The 20,409-nt window shown below is 44.4% G+C and overlaps 1 protein-coding gene across 2 annotated transcripts in view; it reads right to left on the bottom strand.

Moving 5' to 3' along the window:
* Window positions 1-17,621, bottom strand: part of LOC115475544 (beta-1,4-galactosyltransferase 3-like) — a 298,706-nt gene extending 281,085 nt beyond the window's left edge. The window contains exons 1-3 of one of the 2 annotated variants that reach the window (XM_030211340.1): window positions 17,568-17,621; window positions 13,938-14,028; window positions 13,305-13,524 (exon numbers count right to left, since the gene is read on the bottom strand). In XM_030211340.1, coding sequence (XP_030067200.1) covers window positions 13,305-13,524; window positions 13,938-14,018 — 301 coding nt within the window. In that variant the 5' untranslated portion in view covers window positions 14,019-14,028; window positions 17,568-17,621. Of the gene's footprint in view, window positions 1-13,304; window positions 13,525-13,937; window positions 14,029-14,318; window positions 14,406-17,567 lie in introns of those variants that run through there. The other variant, XM_030211339.1, reaches the window with a different exon arrangement.
* Window positions 17,622-20,409: the final 2,788 nt, after the last annotated feature.

Raw genomic sequence — 20,409 nt, 5'->3', positions numbered from 1 at the left:
TGAATGCTCGTGTAGAGCTGGTAGGATTGAATCTTGGCCACAAGCATAGAAGACTGGTAGGCCTTTTTCCCAAAGAATCCAGGGTTCTAGATTCCAGCCCCGGGGGCGCCGAGGCAAAATCTCTAGAACTCCTGGCTCTCTTGAGAGCGGAATCCACAACCATAGAGTCGTGAGGTAACTGCGACTTCATCAACTCAGGTTCTCCGTGAATCTGATATTGGGACTCAGCTTTTTTGGGGGATGGTGGGATTACTTAGCAGTTTCATCCAGTTCCTTAGAAGTGTCTCCTTAAGGACATTATGCAAAGAACAGTGGATGACTCCTTAGGTACCGAAGGATAGTCAAGGACCTTGAGCATCTCAGTCCTGGCTCATCCTCAGATGCCACAGGGAAGGGAATAGCCACAGACACTTCCCGGACAATGAAGAGAAGACTCTCCAGAGGAGAAAGCTTTCTTCTGGTGAAGGAGTGGATCAGAGGGAAGACCGCAAGACTCCTCGGAAGAGAAATACCTGGGATCTTCTCCTTCATCCCACGAGGCATCCTCATCGGTATCAGACAAGAGTTCCTTAACTGCAGTCCGAAACTGGGCCCGTCTCGACGCCGAGGAAACCATGTCCTCGATGGCGATGCCGAGAAGTTGACTCCCATGCCGGCATCGATGAAGCTCCCTCCAGCGATGTCGACGGGGAGTCGACCTGGGTGGCAGCAGACGCCAGTAGCGGGGACCCTCAGCACAGGCATAGAGCCAGCTGCCGCTTCCATCGACGGTATCGAGGATGCAAGCACCCCCGGTACCGGAGCAGACTGACGCAGCAACCCCTCCAGAAGACCTGGAAGAATGGCTCGGATGTGCTCGTCTAGAGTCACTGTCGAGCAAGGCTGTGGGGTCGGTGCAGGAATCGGCGTCAGAACCCATGGAGGTTGAGGAGGCGGTACCGGGCTGACAGGAGACCGACACCACCGACACCTTTTGTATGGCGGGCGAGCATTCCTCCCGGCGTCGGCGCTTCACGGGTGCTGAATCCTTTGACGCCCCAGAGCTCCCGGGTACCATGCACGTCATCGATACTCCTCGGTATCGACGAGGAGGATGTGGAATCCACACTGTCTCCTCGGGGTCGGGTCCGAGAGTGGTCGGTCCCGTGGGCTCTGACAGCAGGAGACTTCGAGACAGGTGGTCTCTGGACAGCCCATTATCTGCGCTCCTGATGTCGATGCCATCCCCGGTGTCGATGTAGACGCCGAGGAACCGGACGAAGCTCCGAAAAGGGGGTCTCGAAGAGGTTGTCTCAACGCTTGTGTCCGCTTTTTCAAACTAACACACAACCTTACATGCGTCTGGACGAGGTCAGGCCCAAGGCACTGAAGACACCATGCGTGGGGGTCAGTACCTGAGATCGTCCGGGTTGCACCGAGTACACTTCTTGAAGCCGCTGGGAGGCCTCGATGACATGGACGGAAAAATAGTGGCGGCAAAGTCAAAATTCTCAATTGTGCCAAAAGTAAAGGGCACAAAAATGAGGGGCAGCGAAGGAAGTGAAAGAAACTTTAGAGGACAAAACTAGAAATAAAGGGATATTTTTTTTTAAGTTTTGAAGGAAACAAAGTAAAAGGAGAACAAAAAACGGAGCAAACCTCAAAAAATGAGGGCTCTTTCTCTGGGCCAAACGGAGAAAGACGGCCAAGCAGCCACTCTCTAACCGTGGAAAAAACTGAAACGGGACTCTCGCATGACGGGCGCTCTGGAAAGCTCTTAGCCTAGAATGGGTGGCAGAGCTGGTGGTTGGGAGGCGGAGCTAGTGTGGGCAGACTTATACGGTCTGTGCCAGAGCCGGTGGTGGGTGGCAGGGATAGTGCTGGGCAGACTTATACGGTCTGTGCCAGAGCTGGTGGTTGGGAGGCGGGGATAGTGCTGGGCAGACTTATACGGTCTGTGCCAGAGCTGGTGGTTGGGAGGCGGGGTTGGTGGTTGGGAGGCGGGGGATAGGGCTAGCCAGACTTATACGGTCTGTGCACTGAAGAGGACAGTACAAATAAAAAAAGTAGCACATATGAATTTATCTTCTTGGGCAGACTGGATGGACCGTGCAGGTCTTTTTCTGCCGTCATCTACTATGTTACTATGTTACTAAGGCTTGACTATTTTGCTTGGGAAAATTGCCATTTTTGGGCCGCCGTGGATGTCGACCCATCAGTGAGAACAAGCAGCCTCCCTTGTCCTCGGAGAATGAAAATTATCTCTATCTAACAATCCATATTCATCTTTCAATATTCCAAACGTAATACATTCTCCTTCCTCCCAGATCTGACCCAATTCCCGAAGAGATGATGCTGCCCACCTGTGGTATGTAGGGTCAGTTTACCTGGGGGGGGGGGGGGGGGGGGGGAATCCAGTGCATACATGATAGGGGTTGTTAAGTGGTATCTCCAATCTGCAAACACGTTGTGATCTACATTCACCCAGGCCTCTAGCACCACCCCCATATGCCCTCCTATCTGGGGCAAGAGCTCTTGCAGGGCTGGCAAGGGGAGCCAGGGGAACTGGCCAAAGGGGGATATCGCCTGACATATGTTGATCAATGTAATGTCCAAGGTTTAAAGAACCCCTCTCTGCCATATAGTCACTGTTTGAAGCAATGCTGCTCTATAACACAGTATAAATTCGGAACCCCCATACCATCATCCTTTCTAGCCCGGTAAAGAATATTCCTATTTACCCCGGAGGTCTCTTGCGCCAGATAAACGCAAAGACTTTTCTGTTAAGTGACTCTAACTCGACTACCTCAGCCACATGGATACCTGAATGCGGAGTCCCACAGGGATCCCCCCTCTCGCCGACCCTATTCAACTTAATGATGATACTCTTGGCCAAACTATTATCAAACCAAAACCTCAACCCATACATACACGCAGACAACGTAACAATCTACATCCCATTCAAACAAGATCTGAAGGAAATTTCCAACGACATCAACCAAAGTCTCCAGATCATGCACTCATGGGCGGATGCATTTCGGCTGACACTTAATGCAGAAAAAACTCAATGCCTAATACTCACCTCTCAACATAACAAGAACAAATTCACCGCCATTAACACACCAAATCTAATTTTGGATACCCTAAAAATCCTTGGAGTGACCATTGATCGACACCTAACACTTGAGAGCCACGCGGAAAAACACAACCAAGGAGATGTTCCACTCAATGTGGAAATTAAAAGAATAAGACCTTTCTTCCCAAGGACTGTTTTCCGTAACCTGTTACAATCAATGGTGCTCAGTCATCTAGACTATTGCAATGCACTTTACGTCGGCTGCAAAGAGCAAATAATCAAGAAACTTCAAACAGCCCAGAACACTGCAGCTAGACTCATATTCGGTAAAACAAAATATGAAAGTGCTAAACCCCTACGTGAAAAACTACATTGGCTCCCACTCAAAGAACGCATCACGTTCAAAGTGTGCACCCTATTTCACAAAATCATTCACGGGGATGCACCAGCCTACATGTCAGACCTGATAGACTTACCACCAAGGAATGCCAAAAGATCATCCCGCACATTCCTCAATCTGCACTTCCCTAACTGCAAAGGTCTGAAATACAAACTAATGCACGCATCAAACTTTACCTACTTGAACACAGTTATGAAATGCATTGCCGAGCAAATTAAAAACGATTTACGAATTAACTAACTTCCGCAAACTACTGAAGACCCATCTGTTTAACAAGGCTTACCACAAAGATCAACCAATGTGAATATACACAACTCCTCCACATTTATTCAGAACTGTCTTACAAAATCTGCTTGTTATACTACCATTAGGTTTCATCATTATAATGTTGCCCAAGATTCTTCAGTAACAATAAATGTCTTACACTATCTGCTTGTTATCCTACTATTATGTTTTATCATTATCATGCTGCTTAAGATCCTTCTGTTACACTAAATGTATATTTTCACCATCCATGTTGTACTGTAAGCCACATTGAGCCTGCAAAGAGGTGGGAAAATGTAGGATACAAATGCAATAAATAAATAAATAATTGGTAGGGCCATAAATAAGTATAGCAATTTAGGCAGTAGTGTCATCTTCACCCACACAGGATAAGCGGAGACCTCCCCACCTCTCCAAGAATAGGGGCCAATTTAGGGGGAAGTTCTCTCGAAATATATCACTAGCCTTTGGAGTCAGATTAACCCCCAGGTATCTAATGTAACGGTGGGCCCATTTAAACGGAAAGACTGTCTGTAATGATAGCTGAAACTCAGAAGGTACATTAATAGGTAATAACTCCAATTTCTGTATATTAATTTTAAAAGCAGAAACCTCACTATATAATGTTAAAATGTCCATTATTGCGGGCGGTGAGGTTTGCCATTTAGATAAGGTAAGGAGCACATCATCAGCGAACAACATAATTTCAGTGTCCTGGTGTCCCACCCGTATCCCCTGCACTAGTGGGGCCTCTCGAATGAGATAGGCTAGAGGCTCATAAGAGCAAATAAAAGCGGTGAATGTGCACAACCTTGTCGAGTACCCCGAAACAATTCAAATGGCAAGTATTAACATTATTATTTTTAATTGGGCCACTGGATGCCTATACAGGCCCTGAATCCCCTGCATAAAAGTCCCCGAGAATCCCAGCTTCTCCAAGAGTGTGAAGAGAAAGGGCCAGAGGACCCTATCGACAAGCCTTCTCTGCGTCCACAGACAGGAAAACCACAGGTTCACCGGATCCTTGCACTCTCTCAATTAAATGGAGCACTCGTCTAGTGTTATCAAAAGTTTGTCTATTTGAATAAATCCTGCTTGGTCAACATGTATTAAACATGGTAGTTAACCCCTTGTAATCGTGTGGCCAAGATTTTCGTGAAAATTTTGTAGGTCAGTAGCCTAGTGGTTAGTGCAGCGGACTTGATCTTGGGGAACTGGGTTCAATTCCCACTGCAGCTCCTTGTGATTCTAGGGAAAAGTCACTTAACCCTCCATTGTCCCAGGTACAAATACCTGTATATAATGCAAACCGCATTGAATGTAGTTGGAAAAACCACAGAAAGGCAGTATATTTAGTTCCCATTCCCTAATAATGAAATCGGACAATATGATCCACAACTTTGAGGGTCTTTTGTGAGGCTTAAGCCATAAAAGTAATAGTTGCCAATCTCCAGGACATATTGAAAACTTTAATCTCTTAATCCCGGTCCTGATGATTATTATACCTCAGTCTATATATCCCAATCTCCTATACCCTTATCTTTCCCTAGCCATCCTTTACCCTTTATCTTCTCCTCTCCATCCCTCCTCTCCTTTTGATTATCCTTTCCTTTGTTTGCCACTACTTGTTCAATTTTTATCCTCAAAACCCCACTCACTACTATAATATTCTTCTTCTTTAAGACTTTGTAATTGTAATTATATTTACTATGTAAGCTGCATTGAGCCTGAATTTGTGTGGGAAAAGCGCGGGGTACAATGTAATAAATAAATTAATAAATTAAAATTGTGGATCTAGTAGATACCTATAACATTTACAGAAGAGATTACTGTATCCATCTAACGCCTGGTGTTTTCCCATTCGGTAAGCTTTTAATCACCACAGAAATTTTATCAAGCTTAATAGGCGCTGATAACATTTCTTGTTTCCACCCCAGTATAATTTAGGGATATCCACCCTATCCAGAAATGACTGAATATCTCCCAGTGAAGGGAGGCTTTCTGGTTTATATAAGTAACATAGTAACATAACATAGTAGATGACGGCAGAAAAAGACCTGCACGGTCCATCCAGTCTGCCCAACAAGGTAACTCATATTTGCTACTTTTTGTGTATACCCTACTTTGATTTGTTACCTGTGCTCTTCAGGGCACAGACCGTATAAGTCTGACCAGCACTATCCCCGCCTCCCAAGCACCAGCCCCGCCCTCCCAACCACCGCTCTGGCACAGACCGTATAAGTCTGCCCAGCACTATCCCGCCCTCCCAAGCACCAGCCCCGCCTCCCAACCACCGGCTCTGGCACAGACCGTATAAAGTCTGCCCAGCACTATCCTCGACTACCCAACCACCAGCCCTGCCTCCCAACCACCGGCTCTGGCACAGACCGTACAAATCTGCCCAGCACGACCCCCGCCTCCCAACCACCAATCCCGCTTCCCACCACTGGCTCTGGCACAGACCGTATAAGTCTGCCCAGCACTATCCCCGTCTCCCAACCACCAGCCCCGCCTCCCGATCTTGACTAAGCTCCTGAGGATCCATTCCTTCGGCACAGGATTCCTTATGCTTATGCCACGCATGTTTGAATTCCGTTACCGTTTTCATTTCTACCACCTCCCGCGGGAGGGCATTCCAAGCATCCACTACTCTCTCTGTGAAAAAATACTTCCTGACATTTTTGCTTGAGTCTGCCCCCCTTCAATCTCATTTCATGTCCACATCCTTCTACCATCTTCCCATCTCCGGAAAAGGGTGGTTTGCGGATTAATACCTTTCAAATATTTGAACGTCTGTATCATATCACCCCTGTTTCTCCTTTCCTCCAGAGTATACATGTTTAGTTCAGCAAGTCTCTCCTCATACGTCTTGTAACGCAAATCCCATACCATTCTTGTAGCTTTTCTTTACACCGCTTCAATTCTTTTTACATCCTTAACAAGATACAGCCTCCAAAACTGAACACAATACTCCAGGTGGGGCCTCACCAACACCCCCTTTCTTCTGCTGGTCACACCTCTCTCTATACAGCCTAACAACCTTCTAGCTACGGCCACCGCCTTGTCACACTGTTTCGTTGCCTTCAAATCCTCAGATACTATCACCCCACGATCCCTCTCTCGCCCGTACCTATCAGACTCTCCCCACCTAACACATACTGTCTCCCGTGGATTTCTATTCCATAAGTGCATCACTTTGCATTCTTCGCATTGAATTTTAATTGCCAAACCTTAGACTATTCTTTCTACCATGGTAGTAACTCTGATAGCTTGTCTTCAAGTACTCCTGATGAGGCACAATGTCTGTATGCAACATCTGTACAAAAACTGAAGTCAGACAGGGAGGGATCATGGATTCATTGCTGTGACTAAAGGAAATAAAATTATCAAGGTAAGAACCTAATTTTCCCTTCCTTGTCATCAACAAGCAGATGAATCCATTAACTGATGGGATGTACCAAAGCACTCCCTAAGTAGGGTGGGAACAGGCAAACTCCGCGAGCAAGCACTTGCACTCCAAAATGCGCATCCAGCCGCGCTGCCACATCCAGCCTGTAATGCCACACAAACGAGAGCTGAGAAGCCCAGTTAGCCGCACGACAGATCTCTTGAAGAGAAAAGACACACGTTTCAGCCCACAAAGAGGACATTGCCCTTGTAGAGTGCGCTTTAAACGGTTCAGGCGGCGATCGCCCTGAAAGCAGATAAGCAGAAAAAATGAGTTCCTTAAGCCAGCGGGCTATAGTGGCCTTCAACGCCGGAAACCCCATCAGGGACCTGCCAACAGACAAATAAATGATCAGAATTCTTAAACTCATTTGACATCTGCAGATACTGCCACAGAGCCCTGCGGACATCCAAAAGGCGCAATTGCCCAAAGGAGTCCGGAAACTCCTCCTTGCAAAAGGAAGGAAGAAAAATGGGCTGGTTCAGATGAAAAGCTGAAACCATCTGTAGACAGAAAGGAAGGCACCGTACAAACAGTTACCCCCGGATCAGAGAACTGCAGAAAAGGATCCCGACAGGAAAGAGACTGAAGCTCTGACACTCTTCTTGCCAATGTCATTGCAAAAAAAAAAAAAAGAGTCACATTCTTCTCAGAAGCCCGTTTAAGAGGCTCAAACAGAGATCGCTGGAACGCCTTCAACATGAGCCCCAGATTCCAAGCCGGACAGGGCGACCGCAAGGAGGACAGAGACGAAACGCCCCTCTCAGAAATCGGACAATATCCAGATGCGCAGCAAGGGACAAGCTGGAGACTTCCCCCCGGAAGCAGGCCAACGCTGCCACTTGAACTCAAAGGGAATTGTAGGCCAGGCCCTTTTGTAGCCCATCCTGCAAAAAGTCCAGCAAAAGCGAGACTGTCGCCAGAGTCGGTGAGATAGACTTTGGAGTACACCACGCCTCAAATGTGCACCAGATCCGAGCATAAGTTGCAGAGGTAGACCGCATGCGAGCCTGCAAGAGCATGGCAATAACCTTATTAGAATAGCCCTTGTCCCTCAATTGCGCCCTTTCAAGAGCCAGGCCATAAGACCAATACGGCAAGGATCTTCCATAGTCACCGGACCCTGAACTAACAAGTTCGGAACCTGAGGCAAACGAAAAGACGCGTCCACCAGAATCCGCCAGAGATCCGCGTACCACGGACGCCTTGGCCAATCCGGAGCGATGAAATCAACAATCCTCGGTGCAGGCGAATCCGAAGTAGTACTCGCCCTATCAAGAGCCAAGGAAGGAACACATACAGGAGGCCCGAGGGCCATGGTTGAGCCAGGGCATCCAACCCCGCCGAGTGAGGATCTCTCCTTCTGCTGAAAAAGCAAGGGACTTTGGCGTTACGCTTGACACCATGAGGTCCAAGCCTGGAGTCCCCCATTTGGCACAAATCTGAAGAAAAACTTCTTCTGCCAGTTCCAATTCCGCAGGGTTCGATTTGATGTCTACTGAGGAAATCGGCTTGTACGTTGCTCTGACCGGCTATGAGAGCCGCGGACAGCAGCTCTAGGTGGCACTCGGCCCAGTTGCAGATCTGAGACGCCTCCGCAGCCAGGGCCTGCACTGAGTGCCGCCCTGACGATTGATGTAGGCCACTGCTGTCGTGTTGTCCGACAGAACTCGAACAGGAAGACCCTTTAGCGTCCTAAGGAAGGCCAGAACAGCCTGGAATATCGCTCTCAGTTCCAAGCGATTGATGGACCATCCCGCTTCCGTGGTGGACCACAGACCCTGAGCATAGCGTCCCCGGCAATGAGCTCCCCAGCCCAAAAGGCTGGCATCCGTTATCACCAGACACCAAAAAGGAAGAGCCAGTGGCATCCCCTGCTGCAGCATGCTGTCGGAAAGCCACCAATCCATACTGTGCTGGGCCACAGGAAGCCACCTTAGTCTTGGTATTCCTGGGAAATCGGAGACCATTGCTGAAGCAGAGCAAGCTGCAGCGGCCTCATGTGAGCTCTCGCCCAGGGAACCACCTCTATGGTGGCCGTCATCGATCCCAGGAGCTGAACGAAGTCCCAAGCTCGAGGGCGAGGCATCTGCAGAAGCAGACGGACCTGATTCTGAAGCTTGAGACGCTGTTGTCGGGAAGCCTTGTCGAACCGGACCCCCAAATACTTGAGAGACTGAGAGGGGGTCAGGTGACGTTTGGACATATTGACTACCCAGCCCAGAGTCTGAAGAACTGTAACAACTCTGGCTGTGGCAAGTCGGCTTTCGTCTGCCGAATCCGCTCTGATGAGCCAGTCGTCGAGATAAGGGTGAACTATGATACCCTCTCGCCTGAGAAAGGCAGCCACCACTACCATCACCTTGGAAAAAGTCCGAGGGGCAGTTGCCAGGCCGAAAAGCAAGGCGCGAAACTAGAAATGTTGGCTAAATACCATAAACCGGAGAAACCGCTGATGCAGCGGCCAGATGGGAATATGCAAATTCGCTTCCTTGAGGTCCAGAGACGTGAGAAACTCTCCTGGCTGTACCACCGCAATTACGGAGCACAGCGTTTCCATGCGGAAGTGTCGCACTCCTAAGGCTTCGTTGACTCTGCGTAAGTCGAGGATAGGTCTGAACGACCCGCCTTTTCGAGGCACCACAAAATAGATGGGAGTAGAGGCCGCAGCCACGTTCGGCGGGAGGAACCGGAACCACCGCTCCAAGCTTCAGCAACACCTGCGAGGTCTAGTTTACCGCCGCCCGCTTGATGGCAGTGCCGCATCGGGACTCCAAAAACGCGTCTCCCACCGGGGCAGCGAATTCTAGCCGGTAACCTTCTCTGATCAGGTCCAGGACCCACTGATCCGAAGTAATCTTGGTCCACTCCTCGAGAAAGAGGGAGAGACGACCCCCTACTGCGGGAACCGACGAGTGGACCGGCGCCCCATCATTGTGGAGGATGCCCTTGAACTCCTGGACGTTGCCCAGACGCCGCAGTGCGTTTGTCCGAATGAAAGGAGTTCCTCTGCTGGAAACGGGTATGTTGACCAAACCCCGCAGAGCGCCCCGGGTGATACCTACGAGCTTCATGAAAACGTGGCCTGGAAGAGGAGGGAAACGAAGGACTTTTGGAAGAAGGCCTTGGCCTATCCTCAGGCAACCGTTGGGACTTAGAGTCCCCTAGGTTCTTAACAATCTTCTCCAAATCCTCCCCAAATAAAAGAAGGCCCCAAAAGGGTAACCTCACCAGCCTTTGTTTAGAGGCCATGTCAGCCGCCCAATGCCGGAGCCAAAGAAGGCGGAGGCAGCAACCGCCACTGACATCTGCTTAGCCGAAGCTGTGACCAGATTATAAAGGGCATCAGCCAAAAAAAACAGAGCAGACTGCATACGCAGGCCGACCACAGCAAGGGAACCCGCTCCATCGGTGGGCTGCTAAACCGCCTGCTGCAACCAGGAAAGGAAGGCCCGGGCTGCATAGGAACTGCAAATAGCCGCCCGTAAGGAAAACCCCCGAGATTTCAAAGGACCGCTTCAGCACGAATTCCAGCCGCTGATCCTGCATATCTTTCAAAGCGACCCCTCCCTCCACCAGGAGAGTAGTCTTTTTAGTCACAGCCATGACTAACGCATCCACTTTAGGCATTCCAAAGAGGGCCAACTGACTTTCACTCAAAGGGTAAACGTGACACATAGCCCTGGCCACCTACAAGGGACCATCAATCAGGGTCAGACCATTGAGCTGAAATAAGCTCTTGGATGGAAGCATGCACGGGAAAAGCCGGAGAAGGCTTCTTAGTACTAGCCATCCTAGGATTAATAGAAGAGGCAGCGCCCTCGTCAGGCTCTTCACTACAAAGGGCCTGTAAGGCATCAGAAATGAGAGCTGGCAGCTCGTCGCGGTGGAAAATCCGAACCACTTTAGGGTCATCCAACTCCTGTGGCAAGTAGCCACCCTCGTCTGGATCATCAGTCTGTGAGGGTCTGTCAGACCCCTCAGACTCCCCCGAAACTAGACCACAGGGGAGAACAGAGTGAAGATTCCCCCTCAGATAGGGTATTCACTCGTCTACGCTTAGCATTAGCCAAAAGCTCGGGGGAAGAAATAAAGTCTCCAGCAGACACTGGGCTATCAAGAACTGGAGGCAACCCAGTCCGAAAGGAATTGTCAGGAGCCTCAGGCAGCGCTCTTTTTAACATAAAAGCCTTATGCATCAGCAGCACAAATTCAGGGGAGAAACACTCACCCTGTACATCCACCCCCACATTGGGGGAAGCGGAGGCAATAGCTCCTCTAGAAACCTCAAAACAAGGCGTCCCCCTGCACTCAGACCCCTCCGCAACAGCGAGGGTCGAGTCACGGGGCACCTCCAAGATGGCGCCCACTGCCAACTCCGTCGGGCGGGAAGAATCGCCGCCCGTCATGCTCGTGCCAGTATTAGCATCTGGGCAGCATGTGCTGCAAAGCCCCGCTGCTGTGTTTCCCATAGTGGGAGCAGCGCTTAACCCCTTCAGCATCCATCAAATACAGAAAACAAAATGGCGCCTTCGCGCCAAAACGTACCCTGCACAGAGCGCTGTCAGCGGGAACCTCCCCGGAGGAGCTGGGCACCACTCTCACCTCAGGAGACCGAGTCAAACGAGCTTCAGTCAAGCTGCGCCGAACCAGGAGCTCTGGAGAAAGCCTCAAAAATCGCCAAGCTGAGAAAGTGTGCCTCTCTCTTTTTGTTTTGTTTTTTACTGTGAGGAAAGTTAGAGGCAGGCAGCCACAGAGGAACTCTGGGAGGAGGGGGAATGGGGTAAGGCAGGGGCAGGGAAAACCAAGTATGCCTTTAAAGTGGGCACTACCAGCCACAACACCCCCCGCTCTACTGGCAAAGCACAGGAGCCACCCCAGGCAGAAATCCAGGAGCTGAGAAAGCGATGTCCACACCTGCTGGGACATAGAGAGATACTGAAGGCAGAGGGGGCTGGGCGTCCAGGAACACCATGTGCTTTCAGTGTTCTCTATCTCCACCTGCTGATAGGCGGATTCAATCCATCAGTTAATGGATTCATCTGCTGTTGATGACAAGGAATAGTGAGGCTTTCAAGGACCAAGCAGAGGTCTTAGTGGATAACTCAAAAATCAGTGTTCTCAGTCTCCACCTGCTGGTAAGCGTGCACAACCCATCAGTCATTCTATTTCCTGAAAAAAACATTCTCCTTGAATAGGGTGAGAGATTTGTGAAAATACATTTTGCTTTAGTGAACTTGCCAAAATTTAGAGCGACAGACATATCAATGAGGGATAAATACTTAAACCTCACATAATGAAATCTGATGATTTAACTGTTCTCTTCTGGCTTGGTTTGTTCTAACCCTCTTAAGTAGAGGAGTGTGGTAGCCGTGTTAGTCCACTCTTAAGGTTATCAATAGAAATCAAACAAATCAGACATGTTTTATTTTGTTTGATTTCTATTTCTAACCCTCTTGAAATTTGTGAAGCTGTGGGCTATGGGAAGAGGGATGGTGGGTTTGGGAAAGGCAAGGGAGATGCTGGAGAGGAGGAAGAGTGAGAGGGAGCAATGTCTGACCTGGAAGTGGAGGACTTATATACGGTTCACAGCATTTCTGGCCATTTTTAGTTCTAAAACAGCCCTCAACTTATACACAAGATCAACTTATAGACAAGTATATATGGTATATTTAATATAGCTTTCGGTAACAAATTACATCAAAGCAGTTTACACTGCAGAAATACAATCTGACCATACAGTCCATCTAAGTCCCTTCTTACTTTAAAGCTAGAGACTCTACTTGTTCTGACCTTTTATCCTCATTTCCCCAACACTGTGGATTTGCAATGCTTGTCTCAACTTAACAGAACTCATTACAAATATGAACTATTGCACATCAACGTAAAATCAGAACACATGGATACAAAACAAAAAGGAATCAATTAGGATATATTTGAAACTAGGCAGACAGCAACATCATTTTATGACTGACCGTTATGACAACTTTAATTTCAAACTTATGCTAGCATAACTATTTTTCCGACCCTAAAATCAATAATGCACCTCAAGGCACTTGTATTTTTTTGTCCTTGAATCACAAGTTCTTCTGACTACAAGCAAGAAGTAGGAGAGGGATTATAGCGGGGCTCCTTACCTATGAAGGGTGAGATCTCTGGGCAGTAAGGCGGTTCCTCATCCAGCAGATCAGGTTTCATAATAAGACTTAAGTTGGCATAAACATCACTAGGTTGAGATGAGTTGTAGAAAGTGCCATGTCCCGGAAGGGAAGGCTTACTCCCTTTGTAAAAAATTCCCAAAAAATAAGCCATACGCTTTCTGTAACCCTCTCGGTACAACAAGGCCATAACCACCAGCTGCACAAAAAGAAAGAGCAACAGATACCTCCCTTTTGTCAGAGCCATAATCTTCTAAATTTGAAAAACAGATCATCTAAAATAATTCATTCCCTCAAAAGAAAACTTGTTTAAACCCTAATCAGAAAGGGAGAAAAAAAATATTAAATCCAGTCTCAGACGCATCATCTAACCATAGCCTTTCAAGGTCCTTCTGTGACCAGTATTGTAAGAAACAAAATAAGACTGTAGTCTTTCCCCAAGCTGATTAAAACCAAAGAGGTTCCTCTAAACTCTGAAGACTTGAAAACCAAATCTTACAAAGGGGAAGAAAGAAAATGAAGTTTAATTCACTAGCAACTAGTTCCTTGGAGAAAAAGTAGATTCCAATGACATTCTTTAATTTAGAAGTCCAATCTAAATGCCCTCAACACCTGTGCCGTCTTTAAACCAAAAGCATCCAGAAAGAGAACAGTCCACAGCTGATCCAGCCACCCTCCAAAACCGAACACCATATCAGCCAACCTGCAAGGGGAAAAATACAAAAAAACAAAACAAACAAACAAAAACCTGTTAAAGCTTATTACAGTACAAAAATATCCAGACAGGTTCTTAAACAATGCGAACTTCCAAGAATAAAAAGAAAGCTTAATGATCTCATACATGCTAATATTTGAAACCTAAAACGATACTTTGTATTGTTATTTGAATATTTTTACTGCTGTAATTGTCTATTGCTAATTTTTTATTTATTCTTACTGTACACTGCCTTGAGTGAATTCCTTCAAACAAATCCTAATAAATAAATAATTTACCTTCTGCAGTGCAAGCACATCAATTTCAAATTTCAGTACCATATGGAGATCTACCAGCTATCACTATGCTACACTCAAGTGCTAAACAATTCAGCCAGGAAATGGCTCTGTGGTACACAGTCATAAAGAAAGGGGAGTGGTGTGTGCAGGGTCTTGTGAAATCCTTGCCCTGCCAAAAGTAAACTGCTTAAATCACACATACTATGCACGGGTCCTTATTCAGGCAAGCAATACACATTACACAGCTCAGGAATACAAGCTGAAGTTGCTAAGAGAAACATGTTGATGCAAGATGCATTTAAAAACAAAGTTGTTTACTTATAACAAACTAGTAAAAAGGCCCGTTTTGAAAAAAAATGAAACGGGCGCTAGCATTTGGGTTTTTTTTTCTTTTCTGTTTGATATTAAGGGATATAAATTTTTTTAGGAATCCCTTGCAGGCAGGCAGGAGTAGATATGGTTGCTTTGAGTGTGGAATGTGGATGGTGTTCTATAGGGGGGAGGGGGTTGTGGGAGATGTTGGTTTTTACTGTTTCAGTTTCTGTATTAAGGGGGTTGGTGGGGGAGGTAGTATGTGTGTATGAGTGTGAAAGCAAGATGCTGTCTGTCCATGGCAGTGTGTGGCATTTTGGGGGTGGGGAGTTTGGTTGTATGTATGTGTGTTAGTGAGTGATGCTGATTGTCCATATTAGATGTGTTGTTTTTATTTTTTATTTTTTTTGTGGCTGGTAGGGGGTGATTGTCTGCGTGTGAGTGTGAGACAGTAATCTGAATTCAGCAGGGCAGTCTGATGTGCTATTTGTAGGCACTTGTATTTTTGATGAGACCAGAGGGATCCGTTGCAGGCAGGCAGGAGGTGGAGTAGATATGGGTTTGTTTCGAGTGTTGAATGTGGGTGGCGTTCTGTAGGGGGGCGGGGCTGAGGGTGCATGTGTCTGGAAGTCTCCGTTGTAGGCACTGAATTCTGCACGGCACTCAGGTGGGCTGTTTGTATGTGCTTAAAGTTTTCATTAAACCGGAGTGATCCGTTTGTTTGTTTGTTTGGGGGGGGGGGGTTGTGCGCCGGAAGGTTCCGTTTGGGTGCTTTTTGTTTGGGGGGGGTTGGTTGGTTAGAGTGTGGAATGTCGGTGGCGTTCTGTAGGGGGGGGGGCAGGGCTGAGGGCGCATGTGTCTGGAGGTCTCCGTTGTAGGCACTGAATTCTGCATGGCACTCCAGTTGGCTGTTTGTATGTACTTAAAGTTTTCATTAATCCGGAGGGATCCTTTTGGCTGTTTGTTGGGGGGGGGGGGGGGGGGGGGGTGGGTTGTGCGCCGGAGGGTTGCTTTTGTCTGCTTTTTGTGTGTGTGTGTGGGGGGGGGGGGGTTGAGTGCAGTTAGTGTGCACAGGTGGTTGTAGCGATTCAATGGGTCAGCGATCCCTTGTTTGTCAGCTGGTTTTCATAGGTCCTTGGTGCGTCTGTCATGTTTCGTCGCGTGGCAGCGGGTTGGCGATCCCATTCGTTCAGTCTCAGTGCTCCCCCCTCGACGTCATCAAGTTTGACGCCTGGGCGGGGCAGACACTCATGGCTCAAAAGTGGTCTCTGCCGCCTCACTTTTAGAATGTTGGGAAAGTGAGGCTTCATTAGAACATTGAAGGTGCGTTTTATATAGAGAGATACTCTTAACAGTGGAGCCAACATTTCAAAATGATTGGGGTGCTAAACTCAATGGAAATCACCCCTCCCTTGACAAGTCGAAGACTTTGATCAATATTGGGAGCGAGCGCTCAAGCATCCACAGCACTGGCTCCTATATCTCTTAAGACAGCAGTTCACCACTCACACAAGTTATGCAATCACAAACTTTCCAGAAATTTATAGAAAATATTCAATCTATTACATATGCACGAGACTACAATGCATTACCATCAAAGCTTTTCATTTCCCATTTTAGCTAAGTTTGAAAATTTCCAAATGAAGAAAAGAGATATGTCTGTCTCCAAACGGTAGATAACATCAGTGCATATTTTCTAGCGAAAAAGGTGCCGGTACTCAAATGCCAGGCCCATGGTCAATTTTAGCAGACAATGGAAAAGGTACCGGTACTCAGTACCCCCTCAAAAAAAGCCCTGGATAACATGCACATCCCTCAAACCCTCTGCACTGGTTGAGAGAAATCAGATGGTAAGTCTGGGTCTTCTTTTGTACTTCCCTATAAACAAAGGAAATAAAGAGGTAACAGAGGAATTACAGAGCAAGCTACTACACATCCTATTTTGGATCCCCAAAGCCCTTGATGTCTCAATTAGGTTCAAATCACAGTGCTTTATAAGAATCTCCACGTATTCATACATTTTTTTTAACATTTTTGGTTTCCTATTCTTAATTTTTTTTCCTTTCCAATCCAACAGAATTTGAAAAATTGTACAGAAGGGGTCAGGAATCCCTGTCTCTCTGGGGGCAAAATAACAACTAAAATTTAACAGAATGGGATGAAGCTTGGTATGAGGGAAAAAAAGAGAAGTTCAAAAATAGACCAAATTGGACTGGGGGGTTCCGGAGAAATACACCCTACCAGAAAAACAGCCCAATACATTTCAATGGGAGAAGGAATGGAAAAAGTACAGAGCAGATCGTTAAGAACGTAATTTATTAAGACAACTAAAAATATAAAAAATAATATAAATACATATGAAAAGTAAGCCCGACACAGGCCGTGTTTCGCCCAGCAAGGGCTGCTTCAGGGGCTACAAAAAATCATAACATAAATATAGTTATTATACAGTTACTCTTCTAAAATCATAATACGGTCACATGTATATATAAACAATATATATATATTCCATAAATACACATGGAAAGAAACATATATCAAGATTCACTATAGATATGTATATGTCCATAACACCAAAAACCCCACAAACAAAACATATAAATAATATATATGTGTATATAGTCAGACAAATATAATAAAACTTAAATATACATGTATATATTAAAAGTAAATATTAAAAAATCATATTAAAAAAATCATCACATTCAATAGGGACATGTATATCATAAAATGAATTACATATATATATATATATATATATATATATATATATATATATATATATATATATATATATATATATTTCCTTATAAAAAATATATATATAATAAAACAAACTACATATATATATACATATCTTTCTTTATAAAAAATAGCATGAGAGACTTATAAGAAAATGACATGGAAGACTTTTACAAAAATAAGGTACACACCCACCTACACAAAAATCCTTTTAAGTTGGAAGAATAATGAACAATTTGCAAAAATGCACTGTAAAGAAAAAAGGGGGGAAAAAATAATAATAAATTAACAAACAAGAGTAAATCAAAAATCAAATTTCAGAAATACAAATAAATTAGTAAAGAGCATATCATAAACGAGAACTCACATAGCTAGCAATCTCAGTGTGAAAAAACAGCTCTTCGAGAGGGCCAAATCAACATAACCTAAAAAAAATATATATAAAAATATATAATATCAATATTAATTCATATACAGATCGATAGTATTATCAACATCCATCTTCTAAGGGGCTCAAATGCGATTTCAGAAGATGCTTATTAGCGCACGATTTAAATCATATATCTAGTTGCAAAAAGAGTGAAAAAATCATCATTTTATACTGCACAACTCCGATATAAGGTATTACTGCTGCTAATAATATCGCTGAACAGTTGCCGTCGGGAAAAATTATATCAGCTGAACTTCTTACATACCATCTATCTGGTGTCTCCGTCGGAAAAAAAAATATATATATATAAGCTAAGCTTCTATCGAGCGTCTCTTGACTCTGAGGAAAGTTGAAATGCGCAAAAGAATGCAAAAAGTAAAATATCAAATGTCCGGGGTGAGTACTTATCTTATATAAATAGGGCCAAATCAACATAACCTAAAAAAATATATATAAAAGTATAATAATATCATCAATATTAATTCATATACAGATCAATAGTGTTATCAACATCCATCTTCTAAGGGGCTCAAATGCGATTTCAAAAGGTGCTTACTAGCGCACAATTTTAAATCATATATCTAGTTGCAAAAAGAGTGAAAAAATCATCATTTTATACTGCACAACTCCGATATAAGGGTATTACTGCTGCTAATAGTATCGCTGAACAGTCGCCGTCGGGAAAATTGTATCAGCTGAACTTCTTACATACCATCTATCTGGTGTCTCCGTCGGAAAAAAAAAAAAAAAAAAAAAAAAAAAAAATATATATATATATATATATATATATATATATAAGCTTCTCTTGACTCTGAGGAAGGTTGAAATGCGCAAAAGAATGCTAGAAGTAAAATATCAAACGTCCGGGGTGAGTTACTTATCTTATATCAATAGTGATGCAGCAAATCGGCAAACGTCAAAAAAACCTAGTAAAACTACTTACATCCAGTCTATCTGGCGTCTCTTGTCTCTGAAGAAAGCTGAAAAACGCGCGAAAAAATTGCAGGAAGTTAAATACAGGATCTCCGGGTTAAAGTTCATGGTGTGATACCACAACAAAACGGGGGAAACACGTGAAATGGAATGTCATAGCTAAACCGAGGGGGTCCAGAGGAAAATAAGTATGCATAGCGATACTCAGTTAAAAAGAAAGTGTGCACAGCGATACTCAGGTAAAATAAAAATAAAAATAATATATATCGTATATCCTACGTAACATCCAATTATACAGGACTAAAGTTAAGAATAATAGCAAAAATATAAAAAACAGCGCAAAACGTAAAAGATAATACCTTATAATACAACAATACAGTGAAAGGTCAGAGGATATCTCAATAATACTTAGAAAAAATATATGAATAATATGATAAAAGAATTTCTGTGTGGTGGATGTTCAACATATCTATATCGGGTCAAATATATCGTCTGGTCATAAGAAGACCGAAAGGTCTGTCTCAGAATTCAGACCATAGGGATGAAGAGTATTTAAATCATATATAAATTCTTGTTCCTTGCGTAGCAAGTGAATATCAACTGGTCCTCCTCTTAATCTATTCTTATGGACATAGATCACACAAAACTTATATTCTTCAAATCTATGGCCTAAATCAATAGAGTGCTGTACCAATGGTTTATCTAAAGATTTTCTTTTTAATGCACTTTTGTGTTCTATAATCCTAGTGTTCAGTTTCCTTTTTGTTTCCCTATGTAAACAAGGTTACATGGGCATATGGCTGTATATATGACTCGACTTGTTTGACAATTTGTAAAATTCATAAAGTTTGATCTCTTTATTAGCTGATTGTATAAATAGATTCCTAGTTTTAACATTAACAATGCACACTGAGCATTTGCCACATGGATAATGGCCACTAGGGCGACTGTTTAGTGGTGTATCAATTGCAGGTAATGTAGATGGTACTAAGAGATCTCTAAGATTTTTCTCATCTTTTATATGCAACAATCAGTTTCTTTTGTTCAAATACCTCTAAATTAGCAAGCAAATGCCAGTGCTTTTGATAATATTAACAATAGGTTTAGACATATTTGTGTATGGTAGTGTACAAACAATCTTCTCATTACCAATTCTGTGAAACCGGCTTCAATAGTGTTTCTCTTGAAATGCCAGAGAGGTTTTTTCTAACCCTTCTCGTATACATTTTGATGGATATCCTTCTCTATGAAGCGTTTAGATATATCTTTCGATCTTAATGTATATGTGCTAGAGTCTGAAACTAGCCGCTTTAACCTTAAAAATTGGACTATAAGGTAAATTTGTTTTAAGGACTTTTGCTATGGCAACTCTCATAATTAAATATTTGTTGACATCTGTTGGTTTTCGATAAATATCTGTTATAAATCTATTTTGAAGAATACTATAGTTATATCCAAAAAAGGAATACTTTTGTTACTTGTAATTCATTTGAAATTTTAAATTGACATCCATAGTATTTAAACAATTGTGGAAATCTTTTAAACTCACTTTCTGTACCTTTCCAAATCAAAAAATGTCGTCTATGGTATCTTTTCCACAGACATATTTTATCTATGTGTTTATTTTTTGATATGAATTTCTCTTCAAAAGCGTGCTACATATAATTAGCAATA

The sequence above is a fragment of the Microcaecilia unicolor genome, chromosome 8 (assembly GCF_901765095.1).
Source record: "Microcaecilia unicolor chromosome 8, aMicUni1.1, whole genome shotgun sequence".
In the NCBI taxonomy this organism is placed as follows: domain Eukaryota; kingdom Metazoa; phylum Chordata; class Amphibia; order Gymnophiona; family Siphonopidae; genus Microcaecilia; species Microcaecilia unicolor.
Note: the sequence above shows the minus strand (reverse complement) of the source record. Positions and strands in the feature narration are given on the sequence as shown.